The sequence below is a fragment of the Oryctolagus cuniculus genome, chromosome 17, assembly GCF_051225735.1.
Source record: "Oryctolagus cuniculus isolate XC-2025 breed Fujian yellow rabbit chromosome 17, ASM5122573v1, whole genome shotgun sequence".
NCBI classification, from domain to species: Eukaryota; Metazoa; Chordata; class Mammalia; order Lagomorpha; family Leporidae; genus Oryctolagus; species Oryctolagus cuniculus.
Window position 1 is genome coordinate 35,952,053 of NC_142883.1, and position 22,300 is coordinate 35,974,352.

The 22,300-nt window shown below is 56.2% G+C and overlaps 1 protein-coding gene across 2 annotated transcripts in view; it reads right to left on the reverse strand.

Annotated features, from left to right (window-relative positions):
* The window catches only part of TBX4 (T-box transcription factor 4), a 31,315-nt gene extending 18,881 nt beyond the window's left edge, over positions 1-12,434 (reverse strand). For both annotated transcript variants that reach the window (XM_002719252.6, XM_008271189.5), the window contains exons 1-4: positions 12,214-12,434; positions 8,346-8,540; positions 7,539-7,633; positions 77-196 (exon numbers count right to left, since the gene is read on the reverse strand). In XM_002719252.6, coding sequence (XP_002719298.2) covers positions 77-196; positions 7,539-7,633; positions 8,346-8,537 — 407 coding nt within the window. In that variant the 5' untranslated portion in view covers positions 8,538-8,540; positions 12,214-12,434. The remainder of the gene's footprint in view (positions 1-76; positions 197-7,538; positions 7,634-8,345; positions 8,541-12,213) is intronic.
* Between the last annotated feature and the right edge of the window lie 9,866 nt (positions 12,435-22,300).

Sequence of the window (22,300 nt, forward strand, 5' to 3'; positions counted from 1 at the left end):
GGTGGGGGTGGGGTGATGTGTGGGAAAAGCAGCTGAGGGAGGGCTGGCAGTGTGGTGAGGGTCCCAGGCCTCTTACCATTTGTTGTCACAGAACTTGTAGCGATGGTCATCCGCAGGGACGATGTCGATCAGCAGGATGTACTTGGTCTTGGGGTTCATGCCTGTGACTTTGACCTTGTAGCTGGGGAACATCCTCCTGAGGGGCCAAGGGGTGAGGAGAAGCAGGGACAGGGCCAGGGGAGACAGCAGAGTGAGCGGAGGACGCGGAAGGCCTTCGCAGGTGCCACCCCATACCTAGGGATCTAGCACTCACAGCCCCCCACCTTGCCTTGCTGCACTAGGAGGGGCTGGTGTCCCCCTGAGCCCCTGCAGCTGTCAGTCTGTGTCTAGGAACAGAATTGACATGGTCTCTCAAATTCAGTTCCCCTAAGATATGGGCCTGGTAGCTGCGGCAGCCTAGACGCCCTGGCAGAGACTGTGAGAGAGGATTCCCTCCCCGGCCTGGCCGCCTTCATTTCCCTGCTGGCCTTTGCTAGCTGAAGTTCTGGGGTGGCCTTGTAAAGAGCCAGGACAGATGGCCTGGAAGTCCCTGTGTGCCGCATCCACCAGCAGCGAGACGCTGCCTCCCAGCCACATCTGTGTGCCCTCAGACCTCAAACCAACCAGCAGGAAAACAGTAAAGTGAGTGTTGCGGAAAACCTGGCTTGGTGCTTTGAGCAGGGGTATTTCTCACCGTGAATCCTAACACGGCATGGGGGAAAGTCAGTCCAGGAGCTGATGGATAAGAACACGGATTCTGAAGCCACCCTGCTGAGGTCCTCAGCCTGCCCCCACCACTGATGCGTCTAGGACCCTGGGTTTCTCTGTGCCTTGGTTCCCTCACCCTAAAACAAGGATAACCCTACTACCTCACTCACAGCTCGCTGCGTAGCTTCAATGACTCCATTTATGACTATCACCCTGATCCCTGCTGCACTCCACTCTCCACCAATCAGTGGTTCGACCTCCCTCTGTGATAACGGATTTACCAAGAAACCTGAGGCTCTGAGGACCCTGAGCCCTGGGCCATGCACACACACCTACACCAGCCAGGAAAAACACACACACACTCCGGGGTCACAGCTCCCTCCCCTGGCCACCAGTGCCTTCCCCACAAGAGCCTCACAGTCCTCCTCACAGCCTCTGCCCCTCCGAGCTGATTTCCCACAAAGATGTCCCCAGGAGAGGAGCAGATCCAACCCTAACAGAAGACACCGAGGGAAATGAGAGGGACCGAGCCCCGAGCTGTGGGAAGGCCCGGCCAGTCCATGCCTGGAGGAGTCCAGTGCTCAAGGAGCCATCCCGCATCCCCAGACAGATCAGAGGGCCACATTTTGTCCACGGGGGCACCAGCTTTATCTAGTGAGGGCAGAGAGGATGAAGGTCTCCGCAAGCGGGCAGACCCTACAGGAGGCCCTGGCCAGCGCCTTGAGGTTCAGGCCCACCCCCTACCCCAGCCCAGCTGGGCCCGCACACGCCTCTTGCAGGAAGAGGCCAGACGAGCGCCCCACAGCGGGCGGGAAGTGGGGACGTGAGCGAGTGAACGTGCGTGCGCGCCCAGGCGCATGTGCGCGAGCACGTGGTGCAGTGCGAGCCAAGTGCGCATGTGCGGCTGTGTGCGTGCCTGCTGGGCGCGGAGGGGGGGGAGTGGTGAGTTCTAGCTGCAAGTCTAGGGACTTATAAACCGTGTGGAAGAATTTGTCTCAGATGTCAATTGAAAGCATTTTCAAATGTCCACCCCACCCCCTCTGCAGGAACGGGGGAAGTGACGGCTCAGGAACCCAAGCCTGCCTCCTGCGTACCAGCCCCCGTCCGGCCTGGGGGCACAGCTGCAACCCGCACCACCCTCTTTCCCGGCCCTGCCTCTCCCTGGTGGGCTTAAAGCTGAAGGGGGTGGGGGTGGGGGAGGCAGCGGCTGCCTCCCCTCCTCCTGGAAGGGAAGGCCCAAATCCTGTCCCCTCCAGGCCACCATTTTGTAACTGCCACAAAAACAGCCGCAAAATGGGGCAGCCCGGCCTCGCTGGGCCGGCTGGCACCAGTGGCCCCCACATAGCCCTGGATCTCCTGAAGTCACTCCGGGTGGCAATGACAGAAGGCAGCCAGGGCTCCCCTCTGGGACAGTGTCCCACACAGGGCGCGAGGGGAAATGACCACTGCCTGGTCTTCATAACCTAGGCTGAGGGCGGACACCGTCCTCCCCCTCCGCCTGCAGCTCCGGAGGCCGGGGTGACAGTGACTAAGAGCTGTGTGGAAGGCGAGGGGGAGCCTGTGCTTGCCGCCCAAGGCGTGCAGCTGGAGCTGACCGCTGACCACGGGGCGGGCTCCTGATGGATCCCAGGGTCGGGGCGGTGATGCCGCCGGCACGGGAGATGACCAGGAAGCGATCTCCACCTCGCCTCTGCCTCTGCCCACCCACTCCCCCTTCCTGGGGCGGAGGCCTGGGGCGGGGAGGGCGCCATTATCTGCTCCGGAGAGCCGACTCGCTCTGCTCCAGGCTGCGCTGCCTTGGTGCAGACAGACATCTGAGTCTCGGCGGAATCCAGCTCGGGACAGCTCCGGGGCCATGCAGACCTCATTCTGCGGCGCCCCAGGCACATTCCCACAACGACCAGCTTCTGAGGGACCCAGAGCGGCCCAGGGTGGGGCCGGGCTGAGTGCGACGGCGAGGCGCCCCTCTGGCCACCCCACGGTCCCCTGCCCACGCTCGGGCAGAGGGCTCCGCCTCCGCCTGTGGGCAGCAGCCCTGGGTACCCTGAGAGCTACCGCTGGAGCCCGGGGACCCTGGTGAGCACGACCCAGCGACGGAGGCCAGCTGGATTTAGGCGCTGGTCCTCCCTCCACGCCCCGCTGGCTCTGCGAAGTCCTTTCTAAGGAAACAGCAGAAACGGTGGCGCGGGGCGCACGCTATGGCCGCGCTTCGCGATGCACCTGAAAACCAGCACCGTCCGGGGAACACGGACGCCCTCGTGGGCTGGGGAGGGCGGTCGCTCGCGCTGTACTCGGCGGAGTCGCCGTCGCCCTGTGCACGCGCCCTCCCTGCTGTCCCAGTCCCCACGCCCGTACCCGCGACGGACGGGGCGCCCCGCACCCCCACCGCACGCGCGGAAGCGGCTCCGCCGGGCGAATAAACAAGCTGCCGCCCGGCGAGGAGATGAAAGCCCGGGCTTCTGCTCTGATCACGAAACGGGTGCGGGGCTGGAGCCCTCGTCCATTCATCCTCGGAAATGGCTTTGGCATTAACTGCTAAGATAAGCTTCCGGGGACGCTTCTCCGCGTCCGAGAGTTGCAGGGCCCGCGCCAGGGTTTGGGGCGTTTGATTTTGGCAATATCAACACATCAATGCGAACTCACTGCCCGGGAGGGGACACAAAGCCATCGCCGGGCTCCTCCTGGGTCCAAGTGACTGTTGCCAAATTCCAGGCGCTGACAGACTCGCCCTCTCGTGGGGGAAGGAGCGGAGAGCCCCCTAGGGGGACCGCCGCCTGGCAGGGCCCCAAACCCCAACCCCACCACAGCCCTGGCTTCCCCAGGGACCTCAGAAACAACCACTCGTGCCTTCCTTCAGTGAAGGCACAAAACCAGACGGAAGGGGTGAGAAGTCTGGGGGGAGTAGTTTCCAGGGTGGCAGGGGGGGTGACTGGTAATGTTCTCCTTCTGTATCTGGGTGGGGGTTCCCGGTCGCGTTCCTTTTGTGAAAGTCTGTAGAGCTGTATGCTTAAGATTACTGCATTCCTCTGCAAGAATATTCCACTTCAATAAAATCTGCATTAAATTGTGTGTGTGTGTGTGTGTGTGTGTGCACGCGCGCGTGCGCGCTCGCGCAGAGAGGCACAGGAGAAAGGCAGGGAACCACTAAACACCCTACTCATCTTTTCTGTTGCTAATGTCCAGGGGTCCTCAGGAAGAATTCTGGGATTTGCTGGGAAGAGGCCAGGGCTGAGGTTGGAGAGGGAGGGTGGCCGTGCTGCCTACACTGGGGCCAAAGCTTCTGTAGCCAAATGACTTTCTGAGAGCACCCACAGAGCTATCAGGTTGACTGCCACTTTGCACGCAGGTATGGGTCCACGCGTGGGTATGCACGTACCCCTGCCCCCACATGAAGTGTGCTCATTCACCCTAAGTGTTTTTTAAAGAACTATTTTCCCTGAGGGAAGGGGAAAGGGTGAGGGTGTGTGAAATGGATTCTATTTTAGAAGGCTGGTTGTTTCCCTTAGATTTTCTTTTTTTTAAGGCACTTCCTTCTGATAGACTTTTGCTTTCAGAAAATACTTTAAAAAGAGATCAAAGCACTCTCTCCCCAACCCACTTTCCCAGTGTCTTCAACCCTTACTTCTCTTATCATCCACGCCACTGGGCTCTGACGCTCTGTATACAGAGCGAGGGCAATTGGCTTTGAAGCCACGGATTAAGCCGGGCCAAATCCTTGCCTCAGAATAACAAACAATGCAGGTTCAACAGGAGTTCTCATCGGTAGTTCATTTTTCAAGCACAAATTCACTGTCACTAACACAAGCAACATTGAACTCAACAGACCATGAGGGCTGATAGTGGAGATTTATCTGGTGGCAAAACTGTGACCTAGAAGCAGGCCAGTCAGATGGTTGGGAAATTTTCATTTGGGGGAGGTTTATATTTAAATTTTTGTGGAGCTCGCTTTTATCTGTGTTTGGGAGAAGATGCAGTTTCTCACGTGGGTCAAGCTTGGCAAGGATGTGAGGAGGCCAAGAAGGGATCTGCTCCCTGCATTTTCCAGCGTGGACCCTCTGGGCAAGGCCGCCTAACTGCTGCGTGGGGGAGGGCTGGCCTGCATTTTACACCTGCTGTCAGAGGTTCCTGAGCATTCGGAAGTCGGCTCAGATGGCCTGGCGACCCAAAGTCACAGCCAATGAGGGGACTCTTCTCTCCTGGGACTTCAGACTTTCAAGGCCCCAAAGGGCTAAGGCAGGAGGCTTGTGATCCAAGAATTCAAGCTGGCTTGGGAAGGTTCTGGCTCCCTCTCTGCAGAGCCCTTGCTTCCCTTCATCCCAAAGGCAGCTAGCTAGTCCCTAAGCTGCCAAGATCTCTAGGGCAGAGCACAGGGGGTGGGGGAGGCTTTCAGGCTGCGGGGTGTATCAACTGCGTGGCCTGTGTGGACCCAGTGTGGCCTTCCTTCCCTGGAGTTTGCTTCTCCCTGCTCTGCCCCAGCACTCAGGTTCAGGAGAGAAAGGTCCAGGCCACCTGCTGAGAAATGGCAGTGTCCCAGAAAGGGTTCTGAGAGAGAAACACACAGTTTAGGGGAGCAGGGCGCCACAAGCCCCAGCAAAGCTGCATCTAGAAGCTGCCTTCCATGATGGAGGTGCTGGGGGGGACAGGGTTGCACACTGTGATCAGAGCAATAAAAGTGGTTTCTGAAGGCAGTGGGCAGCCATGCAGAAGGAAACAGATTTTGTGTGTGAGAACGGAGGGGTGGGGGTAGACAAATAAGGCTGGGGACTTTCTTAAGGGCTGACCTGGTGCAAGGATAACTTCCTGCCAGAAGAATAAAAGGCCATGATGAATTCATAACTGACCAACATCATCAGGGCCATTTCAAAACTCCTTCTATCATTGCTTGATGCCTCTCTCTAAGCTCCCAGGAAGACCAGGCACAAACATCTGCCTGAAGCTGGCCACCTCTGTGAGCGCATGTATGAGTGTGTGTGTGGGGGGAGGGATGGGGGACCCACACAGGTGCAGGAAACCCCACTGAGGAGACCCACAAGTGCCTTTTGTTTGAAATGGCAGAGGCCGGGCTTGCCAGAGAACATGCAGGCTGTTCATTTTCAACAGACAAGGTTATGTTTGCTGCCTAAAAATGAAAATTCTGGATCTTTTTTCTTTCCTTCCCTCCACCCCAGCAGGCACAAGAAATCAAATGTCCCTCCTCACACCTGTAATCTACTTGACAATTTGCCAGGCACCATCCCCATGGTACGCTGGCTGGAGCCTTGCAATCACCAAGAGAGGAAGGGCGGCAGGTGGGTCTGGTCACCGTTCATCCGGCTCCACTAAGCTATGGTGACTTGCCCAAGTGCACTCAGCGAGGACCACGCAGGGCCCTCAATATCCTCCACGGCTGCTCCACGTGGCAGCCTCCACCAAACCCTACTCTTGAATGCAAATACAGCAAACTCTCTCGCCCCTGAAAGAGTCCTTGGGGCCATGCCTTTCCCGGACTGAGGTGTGAGGCTGACCAGGTGCCCATATCCCTACCTTCAGGGAAACAAGGGACAGGCTGCCAAGCCTGCCAGCTAGCAGACAAGGAGGCCAACAGCATCCCCAGGCTGAACACAGCAAACCGCTGCTGTGGTCTGCTCCGAACAGCCCTGCACTCCCTAAGCAGTTCAGCGGAGCTGCGTTCTCCAAAAAGAAGGCAGTACTGAGTGGGGCCAGACAGTTCTGATTAGTAATACGATGAGGTAGCATTGCGTACGTGCTTACGTGTGCTAGGAGCCGTGCTGAGTGCTTTACCAACAGACAACCGTATGAGGCAGGCTCTGTACTTTTACAGCTGGCGTGGGGAGGGGGCACAGACCGGAAAGCACCTTGCGTGGGGGCTGCACGGATGGAAGCAGCTGAGTCAGAGCTGGAACCCCTCCCCAGTGGTCTGACACCAGCACCCTGGCTCTTCATGCTTCTCCACCAGATTCCTCCCAAATCCCCAATTTCAGAACCACAACCAGGCAAAGGGGCTTTTTCACACTCAACCTGTCCCTAGGGACCAAAATCAAGCCTGAGTCTGCAGAGGCGCAGAGCGTGGGGAAGGGGCTCATGAACCTGAACTTGCGCAATCTTCACCTGATCTCCCCTGTCAGGGGCCATTCCTACCCCCACCCCATCCAATCTCTGTCATCCTCGTCTGTGTCTTCCTCCTCTCACCCTGTCCTCCCTGTTCTCTCCCACAGACACCAGCGCATTTTAAAGATGTTTCCACTTTATAAATCATCTCTCTCTCTGGCAGCCACCCGAGCTCTGCTCCCCAAACAACACACACACACACACACACACACACACGCAGCCTAACAGTGCCTTTTCGTTGGCTGAGGGCAGGCAGAAGAGAGAGAAGCAGCACTGCTGCGAGGAGAGACTTGGGGGTAACCAGGTGCCAGAGAAGTTCTAGAAACTGGAAAGTGTGGTCCTATCCCCATCCATCATCTGGAGGGGCATCTAGGATCCCTGCAATCTTCAGAAACCCTGGAAGGTCCCCAAGCGGGGAGGGCAAAGCAGCCAGGCTGGGGAGGGAGGCAAAGTCCTGAGGCTATACACTCTGAGTTCGAGTTAGATTTGCATGCTGCTGTCGCACCCTCCTTCCCCCTCGGGCTTCCCACCGGGTCCCAAGTCAGGGCTGGATGTGGCCTTGAGACTGGCGAGGCCGAGGGGTCTCCCATAGGCCCTAAGACTGCCAAGAAGCCCCCGGGAGAGCCCCAGGGCTCCCGTGCGCCATCCCCCGGGGGTTAGCTGGGTTAGCTGCCCGCGCTGACCTGCCCGCCTTGGTGATGATCATCTCGGTACCCGCCTCGTGGAACTTCTTCCAGAGCTCCTTCTCGTGTAGCCCCACCTTGATGTTCTCGATGGTCTGGGGTGGGAGGGAGAGGGACTCATGTCTGCCTGGCCCACGGCTCCACGGCTCCACGGCTCCACGCGGAGCCCGCGAGAAGGATCATGCAGACCCGCACCAGCCTGGGAGTTCACGCTTGGAGATTTCGTTTTGCAAAATTATTCTGAACCGTTGGAGAATTTTTTTTTTTTTAATTTAGGCAACAGCGAAAGCTCCCTCCTTCGGGGCTGCACCTACAGACGGGCCAGCAGAAGACACGTATCGTGACCGGGCAGCGGTAGACAACAAGCTGCTACCCAGACAGAAACACTTCTCGCGGCAGGCCGCACCCGCAGGCGCCTGGTTAGGCAAGACCAGCGAACGGCGCGCACACGCCCCCTCGGCCAGTCGCACGCAGACCCACGCAGGCTGGGCTCTGTTGTCTGAGATCGCCTGGTTAGCACCGGGCAGCCCCTCGCGATGCCCCCGCGGCTCCTGCGCGCACGCGGGCTCCCTCCCGCCAGGTCCCAGGCTTCTGACCCCAGCCCCTGGCGGTCCACACAGCAGGACACTGAGCTGCCAGGGGTCTCTCTCCCGCTCCAGTCCCAGAGTAGCCCCAAGGGCCCGAAAGGTAGAGAGAACCAACAGGCAGCCACGTCCCCCTGGAGCGAATCTTGCCCGCGGTAAGACGAAACATCGGGCACAAGTCGACCAACGGCCGACTTCTACCCGACGGCCGGCGCGACCCTACCTGTTCCGCAGCCGCGGCGGCGACGTCGGCGCCGGGGCCCGGGGGACTGCCGAGCGCGGCTCCGCCGAGGCCCGGTGCGGCCAGTACGGGCTCCGGGGCGTTGGCGGCGTTGGCTACGCTGGCCTCTCCGAGCGCTGGGGCCGGGGCCCTGAAGGCCTCCTCGCTCTCCGACAGGCCCTTGTCCTGCAGCATCTCCTGCGGGGCACAGCACACACCGAATCACTCGCCCGGATCCACACCAGCCAGAGGCCCCCGGGCCCGCTCCAGCCCAGCCGAGGGTTTCACGAAGGGCATAGAGGCCTTCCTGGCGCACGTGGACCCCGCCCCCTCCTGAGCCGGGGGAGGGCAGGACTCTCGCCTCCTCCCCGCCAGGTCTGGGCCTGGGAGGGTCTGCTTGCCCAGCTATGTCTGCCTGCCCTGGGTGTGGGGCTGCGTGATGAGTAGGTCTGGGGGAAGGACCGCCCCCTCAGCATGGCCCCAGGTGTACCCCTAGTCCCTCCCTCCTGCTGGGCACCAGTGCAGCCCCAGGCCTGGGTCTGTTTGGCTGTTCCCTAATAACTGAGGTCCAGGCCTCACTCTGCCCAGGGCGGCTAGCATGCTTCCTAGGCAGGCAGGCCCAGGCCTCGGGAGCTCAGCACCTGCAGAGAGGGCCTGGGGCTGGGCGTTGGCCCTTCAGCCTTAGGCACTGCGGTGCCCTCAGCCAGTCCTAAAGACAGCGCTCAGGTAGACAGACTTGCTGATCCACAGACTTTCACTTCTACACATGCGATTTCCCCCTTCCCCCACACACCCTTCTCCCTGGGGCCCTGGCATAGGCTCCTCCACACATCCTGCTCACAGTGGCTGCCACATTCTCCTAGCCACGCTAGAATCCGGGCCCTGAACGCGGCTAGGGGCCCCCCAGCCTTGTCTTCACATTCACACTCACCCGCTCACCCACTCACGCTTTGGCTTCAAAGGGCTCTGCTTTGAGCCAAAGGATGGAGACCCTTCCCAGCGGAAGAACTGGGCCAGTAGGGAGGGTCCCGTTAATAGGCACAGCCCAGTGCTGCCTCAGGGTGCACACTCCTACATCACTCAGCATCTGGGGCCTGTTCACTCACCTACGCTTGTGCCTGCCCCCGGCCACAGATGGGTCACCAGGAGATCCCAGCCTGCAAGGACCAACCAAGCTGTCCAGGGGCCCTGCACTGTCCCTGCTTCCCCTCTGTGCCTCCCTGCTCTTGCTCCTTCTGGTTCAGACAAGTTCTGGTGTGCCTTTCTTGGGGGCAGGACACTCTCCCTTTTCTCCTTTCCCTTGGGTCTCCGTCAGCATCCCAAGGTCCAGGTCCCATGCCCACCCAGTTCACTGGCCTCCCACCCCAGGCTTAAACTTCGGCTCCCAGAGCCTTTGCAATGTAAACAAGCCAAGTGCAACCGAAGAGATAAAAGGAAGGCCAGGGCCAGCCCGGGCTGGGAAAAGCCCATAAAGATAAGGCTGACGACCCCGGCCAGGCTTTGGCCATAGCAGGCGGAGAGCAAGGCTCACTGGACTTGGTCGCCCGGCACTGCCTTGGACCACGTGCGAGTTCCGGGTTGAGCCTGGGAAATCCAAGAGACCCCAGACAGAGGGAGGCTGCCCCAACGAGGGCAGTCGCGCTGGGGGGGGGGGGGCAAGTCTCTGGTTCCAACGATCTCTCCCGGCCCGGCCTGGGAGGGCGCCTGCGGTCGGGCTGTCCCAGGTGTCGCATCCCGCGGGGCGCAGGAGGGTTGCGGTCCGGTCCGGCCACTGGGTCCTCTGCAGGGCGATCGTCACGCCCGGAGACTCGCAGCGGCGCGGTGCGACTCTTCCGGCGCCCCCAATCCTGCCCAACGCAGAGCACGGCCGCCCGGACCGGGGACTAGGGCTGTGCCAAGCTGTCCTTCCTCGCCTCGGGGTTCGCCTCTTGCTTCGGGCACAGAGGCCGCATCCTGCCCTCTCCGAAGCTCTGCGTCCATTTCTTTGATTTCGCACCCTGCGGTCCCCTCGGACCCCGAGCCTCCGCGCGCTCTGACGCCGGCACCGCGGCGTAGTGCTTGGCGTCGTCGCTTGGTGCGCGGGTGCGGCCGGCCGGCTCCACTCCCCTCGAGCCCGGCTGGGTCGCTCTCGGCTGCCGTTTCCCTAGGAGTGCAGCAATCCTCTTCCCACTTTAAGATGACTGGTGATGTTTTCCTCGCGCTAGAAGAATCGTTAACTATCCTGTACTAATTTAGTTTTAATATTTTTAAAAACTGTCCCCACGCTAATGTCCCCACGCTAAGGGAAGTGATCTGGTCAGCTCAGTAGCACTGAGAATATTTATCTTATCACACGAATTATTAGTACCTTTATCATTAATACCACAAGGTTGAAGCCCTGGTTTCGTTCATAAATTTATCACTATTAAGCACGCGGTTGCTTTCCACCAGCGCTCCTTCGTTCCAGGCCCCCTAGCACGTTCGTGGTATTACCAGTTTCTCAGTAATTAAATACAGTGTTTCCACAGGTCATGCTCATCCATTGTTATTTTTTATATTTGTTCTGTATCCCCAAAATGGTGGTTGTTAGCTCTTCAGTCTCTGTTTACAGTTTGTCACACTGTTAGAATACTTGTTATTTACCGCTTCTCCTAACATTGTGCTCCACAGTCGTGGTAATTTTCTTCACATCCTAGTAATTGTTCGGTTCTCTCACTATAATTTGGTTTGCTGGGATCGTTCACATACTCCAGGTATTATTCTTCATCGAACCGGTCAGTATCTTGTTACTTTGTCATTATTTGTAATGTTACAGATCTTAATTCACTAGTTATTTTTCATCACATCATTACTTCTTGTTACTTTGTCATAATTTGTAAAATTGCTGTAGCTCCATCCTCTGATTATTTTTCATCACATAAGTACAATACTTCTTATTACTCAGCCATTATTTATAATGTTGTTGTGACTATTAATACCTTGGTCATAAATTGTCATATTACTCCAGCAATTCTCATCATTTTATTTGTATTTTACAGTTGCTCTTAAGATTTTGGTTAATATTTGTTTTAATAGTTCACTATTCTATCAATAAGGCATTATATGATAGCATCCCACCAATACTACTTATTCTCCTTAATATTTTTTATTGTTCATCTTTTTACTACAGTGTGCTTGCTACAGTTGCCCACAGTTTAGTAATTTCTTGCACTATTATTTGTTATACTATTATTACTGGCATGAAGACAGTAGCTCTTACACTGTTCCTGTATTTGGAGTTACTTTGTCTTTAATCCTGTTGAAGTTTTGATTAGTATTTTCATTTGATTTTGAAAGTGTTATTTTATAGCCCAAGTTGCGCTGTTTAGCCGTGTTTCTTTGGTGGCTGCTCACATTCTGATAATTTTGGGTCATCGATCATTATTTACACATAACGTTCCTTGCCTTAATTCCGACGAGTCGGTTGCCTCGAAGGCTCTGCAGTTCTGATCATTCATATTTCTGCATCGATTTTCGCCGCGAGTACCCAGGCCCTCTTCTTTGGCCTGTCCTACTCTGCAAACACCAGCTTCAAGGCCACTGCTCCGCCTGTCACGGCTCCACCTCGCCTCTGCGGTGCTGGCGCCGTCGCTTCTCTGCTCTTGGGTGCCTGGGACTCGGAGAGGAGGTCCCGCGCTGCAACCCCTGGGTGCCGGGGCCGGGCGGCGACCAGACCCGAGGCGCTTTATGCCGCCCTCTTGCAGCCTTGGCCGCCCCCAAGGTCCTTGCCTGGTCAGCTTTCTCGCCCTTTTACAGCTCATCCTTTTAGATCCTGCAGCCTAACCCTGGGCTCCAGGTGGCCCCAGCCCCGCACGCCCGGCTCACCCGCACCGCGCCACAACCGCACACTCACCCTAACTGCGCTGCCACATGCGGAGGCGCCTGTGGCCCGAGGTCCACTGCAGGCTCGGGTCCGAGGAGCGCGGGACAGCCGGGGCTCCGACTCCGGGCCGCTGGGTCAGGGTCCCGCTGCCCGCCCCGCCCTCGGAGCCGGACACATCCCGGCTCTGGAGCGGGCCCTTGATCTCCGACGCTGCACTTTGGGGCCTCAGCTCCCTCCTCCTCCTCCTCCTCCTTCTCTCCCTCCTTCTCTCCCTCCTTCCCTCCCTCCCTCCCTCCGGGGCCGCCTCCCCCACCCCCCACCCCCGCGCTGACGTCGCCGCTGTCAATCAGTCGTGCCCGCCGCCCCCCGGGGAGGGGGCGCTAGGGTCCCCTAGCTCTGCGGCCCCCAAGACCCCGAGCCCGGAGTAAGGCCGCCTATTCCTCCACCGCGCGGCCCAGCGCCCTCCCCGCGGCCCTTGCGCCCTACCGGCCGGGGAGCAGCTGGGAGTCCCGCATGGTTTAGATTAGAGAGGCGGGAAGAGAGGGCGAGCGGCCCGGCCGCGCCGCGCGGCTCCCACCCGAAGCTCGACAACCGGGACGGCTTGCCCAGAGCCGCGGGCCCACAGACGGGCGCTCCACGGCCAGGCCTGGCTCCTGCCCGGGCCACCTCCAGGCAGCCGTCTCCACCGACCCCTGGGCTGCGGGCTTCCTGCCGGCACACGCCCCTCTCTGACCCGCTCTCAGCCGCGCTCGCACTGAATTCGCGAGCCCACTTCCCGGCGTGGCAGACACTCGGTGCCTCAGAGCCCTACAACCGATTACCGACCGTGCCCACCACGTCCTCACACCTACGGGCTCCGGGCACCGTGCGCACCGCCCGCGCACCGCTCGGCCGCCCCTCTTCGTCCCGGCTCGGGGGCCGCGGGCGCCAGACCGGGCCTGGCGCGCCTCGCGGTCGGCCGCGGAGGTCGCGGGCGAGGGCAGGCCCCGCGCTCCGGCCGGGCAGCCGGGCCTGGAGAGGCGGCGGCGCCGAGGAGGTGCCGGTCCGGCCTCTGAGTCGAAGCCTGGGCCCTGGCCCAGGCCTTGACGGAGCCCAGACGGGCTCAACGATGCCAGGCTTGGCAGGGCCTCTTCGGGGAAAGCGCAGCCAGGGGCCAGGCCTCGGCAGCAGCACCCCATCCCCCGCCCCCTCCCCGAGATCCCCGAGCGCCGCAGAAAAGCCCAGCGCCCGCTCCAGCCAAGGAAGCGCTGCGTTCCTCTAGTTCTCCATGCGCGTCTTTACCTCCCCGCAGGCCCCTGCAGCTGCACGGGCGGACTGAGCCGTGTGCACCGCAGACCAGGTTCGACCTCGAAGCTTGTCGGATGCCCACAACACTGGGGCAAGGACAGACCTGCCTCCCATGCTCAGGAGCTTCTGACAATAAAGATTCCCAGAGGAGCCCCTCACTTCTCCGCGTGGACCGCATCCCTCTCTCCACTGGGGGCCCCAATCTCTCCAACCAGCCTCTGCTCCTTTCCAGATTCTGACCTCAAGATCACATGGAAGGGAACGAGGTAGGGACCTTCCTTTCCTGGATGGGTCTGCCCGCCCTTTCCTAATGCTAGGATGTGGAAAGCCAGCATCAGTGCCTCTCTCACCCCCCACCCCCACCCCCTCCTGCGCTCCGAGGAGGAAGCAAAACACAGACTCCAAAGCCAGCAGCGGTTGCTGCTGCCCCCGCCGTCCCGCCGAAGCACCAGGAGCCTGTAATCCAGCTCAACAAGAGGCCCATTGCTAGGGAGGCCCCCATCACCACCTGCAAGCAGTGCCAGACCCTTCCACAACTTCCCAGCAAGACTCCTCGCATGAAGGCCTAGGAGAGGGTGGGGAAGCTTGTCGTTCCCCTACTCCTGCCTCCTCCCCCAGGGAGGAAAGGGAAAGTGGTGGGAGATGCCAGGGGGAATCTGTTTCCTGTGTGAAGGGAGCGCTGCACTTACCGCCCCCTCCCATGCCCTCTGCCACAGCTAGCAGGGAGATCCCTTGCGGATAAACAGTGTACAGGCCAAGGAACCAACTACCGTGTGGAGGGAAGATCAGAGTTAGGACAGGCTCTGGAAAGAATTTGTTGACAGTCACTGGAGGAAGTGCAGAATGAGACGGTGGAGTGTAGCTCTTGTGAAAATGTAGACTGGAGCCTTCCCAGAAGTGCAAGACTTTCTGGAGACCATCCAAATCAATACCCAGTGGTTAATGGTGATTTAGAAAGGAGATATGGAAGAGACTGGCAAGGTTTTGGAAGAGAAAAGCAAGGGGGGAGCAGTGAGCAAGTAAGAGGGGGCGGTTACACATACACACTTCCCATCCTGTGCTGCAGTACCTCCTTTTGCTAACTCCAGGACTACAAGGATGCACCTCTAGTCAGTGGTGTTTCGTGGTTTAACTAGCAGTGCCTTTTCTTCTTAGTGGCATGTAAAGTATTAGGGGTAGCTTACACTTGATGAAGTGCAGCATAAACTGAAAAATGCTCCCCTCCAAAATTCTTTTCGGACTTCAAAGTACAAAACTCCTCCTGGGATAGCTAAACAAATAACTGACTGTTAAGCAAGCGTCTCCCGCGCTGACATGACATGGCTTGAGGTCAAGTGCTCTGGTTTGGTATTGGGCTGACCTTGGTTTTAAAACCCTGCCCTGAGTCCTGGATCACCATTTAGTAACTGTGTGACCTTAGGCAAGTCCCCTCATACCTACACAACATGGAAATGACCCCACCAGCACATAAGCTTTCCCTGAAGATTGGCCAAGTGAGTGCAGGTAAATGCCCAGCATGTGGGAGGTGGTTAATAAAGGTTAGCTCCCAAGCATTTTAAACATTGATTTGATCCTTCCCCAACCTTTCCCAAAAGGGCGGGAGGTAGTTTGTAACCAAAATAAGCCAAGAAAAATATGAGTGGGAAAACAAATTAGGACCAAGGAAAAAAGGAAAAGGCACATACACAGTCACTAGGTGCGGACTAAGTTGCTGTAATTGAGAGCAAGTCGGGCTTTCCAGCTGCAGGCAAAATGGCGGCTCTCCACTTCAGAACCATGGTAACAGCAGTGCGCAGGTGGGAGGTGAGTGAACACGCTTTCTCCTGCCAGGATCTCTGACAGCAGTTTCTCATGTAACTTTTTCTTCTTCTTCTTCTTCTTTTTTTTTTTTAAGATCATGTTAGATGCTGTCTTTCTCTTTTTTTAAAGACAGAGACAAACACAGAAACAGAGATGGACACAGAGAGAAACAGAGATCTCCCCCACGTTGGTTTATTCCCCAAGTGCCCACAACAGCCAGACTGGGCCAGGCAGAAGCCAGGAAACAGGAAATCAATCTGGGTCTCCCATTTGGGTGGCAGGGACACACGTACTTCAGCCAACACCTGCTGCCTCCCAGGGTACACATTAGAAGGAAGTGGAATGGGAAGGAGATCTAGGACTCAAACCTGGGCACTCTCATATGTGACGTGGATGTCCCCAGCTAAATCTTAAATGCAGAGCCAAATATCTGCCCCATATGTTTCTTATGTGTCTATAGAGTGCTTTCTCTTGTACAAATGGTTTCACAGGGGCCAGCACCCCATGTTCAATCCAGCTTCCTGCTGATGGCCTGGGAAAGCAGTAGAATATTTGGGCCCCTGCACCCATGTGGAGAGACCCGGAAGAAGCTCCTGGCTCCTGGCTTTGGATCAGCCCAGTTCCAGCCTTGCGACCATTTGGGAAGTGAACTAGTTGATGGAAGATATCTCTCTCTGTCTCTCCCTCTCTCTGTAACGCTGCCTCTCAAATAGATAAATCTTAAAAAAAAAAAAAAAAAAAGTGGCTTCACAGCTACTATCTCTAAATACTTTGTTAACCTTATTTTTCTTTATTTTATGAATTTATTTATCCAAAGCAATGTTTATCAAGTGCTTACTACATGCCAGATACATCAGGAAGAAAGGTTAGCTAACCATTGTAATAGTGAACTAACAGATTGGCTCACAAGTCCTGACTGCAAACTGCAAACTCCCTAATTTATTACCTAGACAGCCCAGAGAGAATGGGCTACAGGATTAACTGGGGGAGCCTGAGCACTCAGTAAGGTGGCTCTCCCAAAGCCTAGGGCAGATTTTGGGTGGATGACTGCCTGAGCTGGCACCACAGTGGCGTGAAAAGCAATTACAATTTTTTTAAAACCCAGGATTTTGGAGCAATTCATAAGGACCAATGCCAAGCCCCAACCCAGACCAACTGAGTCAGAGTCTCTGAGAGTAGAGCCAAGGGTGAGAAGCACTGCTCTGTGCCAAGTGTGGAATCCTGTTCTCTGCTCTCCGCCTCCCCCTCGTAGCCAGGGATTGCAGTGTGAGCCAGTGTTGGCCTAAGCTCATTGGAAGACTAGAGGGAAGGAAGGTGGTATGGAAGGTTTTGCTTTCTTGATAAAGAGGAAGACACACCCTTCAATTCCCCTGAGGAGGAGGTCCTTGGAGTCCTCACCCTCTGGAAACCTTAAGGCAAAAAGGACCAGTCTGCTAAGGATGAGAGAGAGAGAGACAGAGAGAGAGAGAGAGAGAGAGAGGAGTAAAACAGAAAAAAATCTGGGTGGCGTCACTGAGAAGGTAAACCAATACCAGTCAGCTTCTTGAAATATGAGAAAAATAAGCCATGTTCCTTTACATCACCGTTAGTCTGGCTCTGTTACTCACAGCCAAATCCACTGCTGAGACCCATGGAAAGGTCCCCGCTCAGCGTTGAGAGTCCTTCAGGTACTTCATAACAAAAGGCACATACAGAAGGTCTGTGAGTCCTTGTGTCCTGTGCATATATGCCTTCCAACAGAATCCAGGCAACAAAATCTTCCCCATTTCCTTCCCGGCTGTGTTATTCTGTGCGTGTTGCAGTTTCAGGTCCGAGATCCTTATTAAGCCTCCAATAGAGAAAGGATGAGTGAGGCAGCGGGGAATTTAACTGTCTTCTGTGGCTTTATTGTCACCCAGTAGCCCCAAATCTAGGTTCCAGATTCCCTAGCTCACACCCATGGGGATTCGCAAGCTCTGGACAGCTGGGGTTGGGGCAGGAATTTGAGCTCATTCTTGAAGGCTGAAGAACCGAGCAAGGGGACAGGCCATAGGTGGCAGCTGCTGCTGCAGGTGCTTCCCCTACACCACAGATGCAGTCTGCTCACCCGACCTCTCACCCCAGCCTCCCAGGCCTTCTCCTACCAGAGAGAATTAGAAAATGTACAGTCAAAAGACTGGGGAACTGGGCTGCCCCAGTCTCTGACCTGGGTGAGGCAGGCTGGTCCGAGCCATATAAGGACTGAGGGCAGAGGTGTGATTCTCCAACAGCACAGGTAGATCCTTCCTATACCTCCCTCTGGAGATGCTGCAGAGGTAAGGAATGGATCCTCAAATCTAAGTTTTGCCGAGCCTGGGCCAGGAATCCAGAGCTGCTGTTCCAATGTCCTAATCTGTAGGTGGATTCTCTGTAGGTCAGCTTCCCCACCCCACTCAACCTCTTTTCACATTTTCCTGAGATGCCATTTCCTCCAGCAAGGTTTCTCTGGAATGTGGGCTCATGTTTACTGTCTGAGGAAGGTATATCTGCCAGGCTTGTGTTACGTGCAAAAAATTCCTATCTAACTTCTCTTTTCCTTCTTTCTCCTTTCCATTCTTCCTTAGCATGTATAACACAAAGTTGGCAATGAATGAGGAGGTGAAACAAATTAGGATTCAAGAATGTGAGGGGCCGGTTTGTGGCACAGTAGGTTAAGCTGCCACCTGCAATGCTGGCATTACATATGGGCACCAGTTTGAGTCCTGGTTTCTCCACTTCCAATCCAGCTCTGCTAACGGCCTGGGAAAACAACAGAAGATGGTCCAAGTGCTGGGACCCCTGCCGCACACGTGGGAGACACAGATGAAGCTCTTGGCTTTGGTCTGGGCCGAGCCCTGGACATTGTGGCTTTTTGGGGAGTGAACCAGTAGATGGAAGATTTTCTCTTTCTCTCCCTTCCTCCCTCTCTTCCTCTCTGTCTGTAACTCTGCCTTTCAAATAAATGAAATGAATCCTAAAAAAAATGAGTATATGAGTTATCAGGAAGCCTTTCGAATTGGACATTTCAAATCCCACATTCAGATCCTCTGCAAGCTGTTTCCAGAGGGCCCTCGAGCATGACCAGTGTTACACCTGTGTCCTCATCTCTACAATGACTTCAATAGCGGCCGCCTCACAGGGTGGCAGAAGTATGACATGGCATCACCCGGATGAGAGTGCTTTGATGGCTCACAATCACAGCGAATGCATACTTCACACCTACAATGTGCCTGGCAGCATTCTCAGACCCTTATATGTGTTATCTCACTCCCACCTCACCACCCTATCAGATGGATACTACCATGCACCTAATTTTATAGGTGAATAAAATGAGGCCAGATAATTTTCCCAATGTTATACAACCAGGAAATGAAGTCAATCTGAAATTCAGTGTCCGTGCTTTCAACTCTGTGATCACCTAACCCAAGCAGGTTTCCTTTGTTAAACAGGGATAACTTCCCTCACCATGTTGTGAGAGTAACATAGTGTCTGACACATAGTAACACTCAAATCCTGGCAACATGATCATAAATAGGACTTGCCATAGACAACAAGAAAATAGGTCATTGTAGCCATCGGCCTCCAGGGCCCAAGACCTTCACCTGGCAGCTGTTACAATTGAAATCATAAACCCCCCACCCAGATACCAAAGGATCAAGCATCCCTCTCTGTAAATTCTCAAGAGAGCCACTCCTATCCTTGATGGTACCAAGAACACCATGCTGTCTGTTTCTGACCTCACCAAGGGAGCCCCTGGAAGAGTCGGCAGGACCATGGGAGTGGCTGCCCACTCATGGGACTTACTGTTGACGGAAGGAGGGTGTTCTACACTTACATTCAACTGCAAGTGTGTCTTGTGCAAAGATGGTGCTGATGACCCTGCCCAGCTGGGAACAAAGCTTTGGCTAAAAAAGGCAAATTCTTGACTAAACCAAACATAAATTAAGGAAAAAATGTGTTTATCATTTGGAATAAAACCCTCTATCACAGGCCCCTGGGCAAAGAATGCTCTGCTCCTGCTCCCCATCCACTTACTTGGGCACAAACCTGCTGCACCAGTGGTCATGTGGCCCTGGATGTGGAGGGAGACAATACAAGTGCTACACAGTGGCCTTGGAAAACCAATCTTTCTCTCTCCACTTCTGGGTGAAATTTGTTACCATAAAAACACCATGCACACACAAAACCAAGTAACACCTGTAACAATGCCAAATATGTGCCAAAGGAAACCCCAACAAGAGACAGGCTTGGTGCCTCCATCCCCCTTCACAGCACAGGCCCTTCTCTCAGGTTGTACCAAGCTCCAACCTGTCTGTCTTCCACTCATAGTCCCTCGAAACCGGGTCCTGGAGTTTCTTGGGTGCCCCAGCCCATCCCTCCAGGGTCCTCTCCCAGTAGCTTCCCTCGCCTTCAAACACCTCCAGCAGCCTGGGCCCCACTCAACCCAGGGCTGCGCTCTGTGCCTCAGCCATGGATTTTTGTCAGTCTCTAACTCTAAGGGGCTGGCACAGTAAACAGGTAATGGAAGGAGGCTTGATGTGAGCATCAGCGGGAAGATTGAAAAGCAACTGGATAAGGGATCTTGCTTACTGATCAGAGACCCAAACCTTTCTCTTGCAGAGTTCACGAAGGAAGGAGGCCGAGCGAGAGGCAACTTGCCTCCCAGATCCGTAAGCTCCCTCCACGTAGCTAACGCTATGAAGGTGCCTCCTGCCATCTAGCTCCAGCCTCTCTTGCTGCACTTATCCCTTTCTTTAAGGAAGCAGATGCATGCTGGACCTCCACAGTAAGAGTTTCCATTCTCTCACTCAGTCCCTGAAACTGGATGGAGGGAGCTGTCCAAGGCGCGCTGTGTCCTGGAGGGAGACCAGCACTGGCACTGATCGGGGTGCCTACCCACGTCTGCATTCTTGGGAAGCAGGCCTGGAGCCGGGTTCCGCCGGAGACGGAGACGCAGTAGGCCCTAGAAAGGGATGGCAGGAGAGTGTCCCGAGGCCTGACCCCCATACCCTTGCATTTTCTGAAGTTTCCCCTTTGAACACGTTTCTTTATTTATTGGGCCTCATTTAACCTCAGCCGTGTCCTCCTGGGATCATTTATTTGGTAAATGTCACTCGGCCTGCTCGGGCATTAACCTCATAATCCTATTGATTTCCTCCCAGCTAGTTGGAGGTTTCCCCCGCTTCTTCCTGGGCCAGTAAGGCTGATTCCCAGTTCTAGTCATTACCGAGGGTAACACCCTAAACTGGTGAGGGGCATGCCCAGAGGACGTCTAGGAATTCCTCATTCCTACGTTGGCCCTCCCCAGTTTGCGGGACATGGATTCAGGAGGCCGCCTCGGCTGCTTAAGTGTGAGGTAAGGTGACTAAGGGCGCAGCACCACCACCGGGTGCTCCCTGAGTGGCTACTGACAATGTCCTTCACTCAAAGAGCTTGGCTTCACCAATCGCAGCTCCCATCTGCCTGGAGCCCCGCCCCCCTCCGCCATCTTGACTGCTGAGGCGGCAAGGCGCCCAATCACTGACTAGGAAGTGCGTGAGGGCGGGGCTGAGGACCCTGCTGGTGCCCACGTGGCCGCCGGGCCTGCGCCTTCCCGCCACCTGCGGCCGGCAGCCTGGCCCCTGTCGAGCTGCAGCTGCAGCTCCCAGACACCATCCCAGCCCGTCGCCAGGGGATTAGTGTCCGTCTGTAGGTTGGGACAGCCTCAGTGGGGGTTGTCCTGGCCCAGACGAGGACCTCCACTTCGTGCCCTTCCCCAGGACCCCTCCTCCCAGGGTCCAGCGTGTGCGGAGGGGATTGTTTTGGGGGGTCTGGCTGCCTGGGGTTCTGATGTCTCCCAGAGCTGAGGTGTGGGGTAACAGGAGTCCCCCTCCCTGCCCAGCCTGAGCCACATGTGCTGGGAAGTTCATTTCCCCTTGTTTTGCAGAACGGGCTCTGGGATTGACCCCGGGAGTGACCCCAGTGTCAGGAGGCATTAATGATCTCCATACGGGCAATAAACAGGCAGCCCGGCTGGCTGGGTGTGGAGGTGCCCTGGAATGGGGCCGCCTTATTAGCCTCACATTTACTCGTGGGCAGAGCCTTAATGAGCGAGGGCTCCCTCATCCGTCTGCCCCCTCCCCCAGGCACCCCCCCAAGCTCCATGCGAACGTGGTAGAGACACTGAAGCTGGCTCCTGTGTCCCGCGGGCTTCCTCGGGAGGTTCTTTTCAGCCCCCAGCTCGGCCACTTGGCCGCCTCTAGCAGAACTTCGTACTCTGGCCTGATAACGTGTATCTTGTTTTCAAACCATGCAGAGGCCCAGTCCATAAGCGCTCTGAGTCAGCCCACTGTTTTGTCTACCAGACCCAAAAACAAGAGTCTTCCTCTTCATTAAGTTAAATCCCCCCTGACCATTAGAGCCTTATTCCCCAAAGAGCAAGTGGAGATAGCTGGCTTCCGCCCTCTACCCCAAATGGTCTTTGGCAACTGCCTGGGTGATTACAAAGCCCAGTCTGACTGATCAGACAAGTTCCAAATCCATGTCCATCCAGGAGCTTTCTCCTTCTTGAATGTGTGATTTGGCTCCTAGAAAACCAGTTTCTTCATCTGGGCAGTTTGCTGAGGACTGACCACACACTATGTGCTAAGCACCAGCAAGATGAAGCTGCGGAAAACTCAGGCCCTGCTTTTGGGGGGCTCCCAGTCTAGAGGGGCAGACAGACATGTAAACAAGGGCAGCAATAAATGCACTCAGGGCTCTCATCCGGGTCCGTACACTGAGAGTGAGGAGAACACAAAAGGAGAGTGAACAACTCACCTGGGATTGTGGAGGGAAGTTCGGTGAGGGATGACGCCTGAGTCCATCTTTGAAAGGCAAACATGAATGGACCTGCAAGGTAGAGAATGTGGACGGGCATCCCAGGAGAAAGGGAGAGCAGATTTGAAGGGCAGGGGGAGGCAAGTGTGAGCAGTGGTGGGGCTGGGGTGGGGAGGGCAAGCCTGTGGTTTGGGAAGGGCCTCTATCACCATCCTAAGAACTCTGAAGGCCTCGG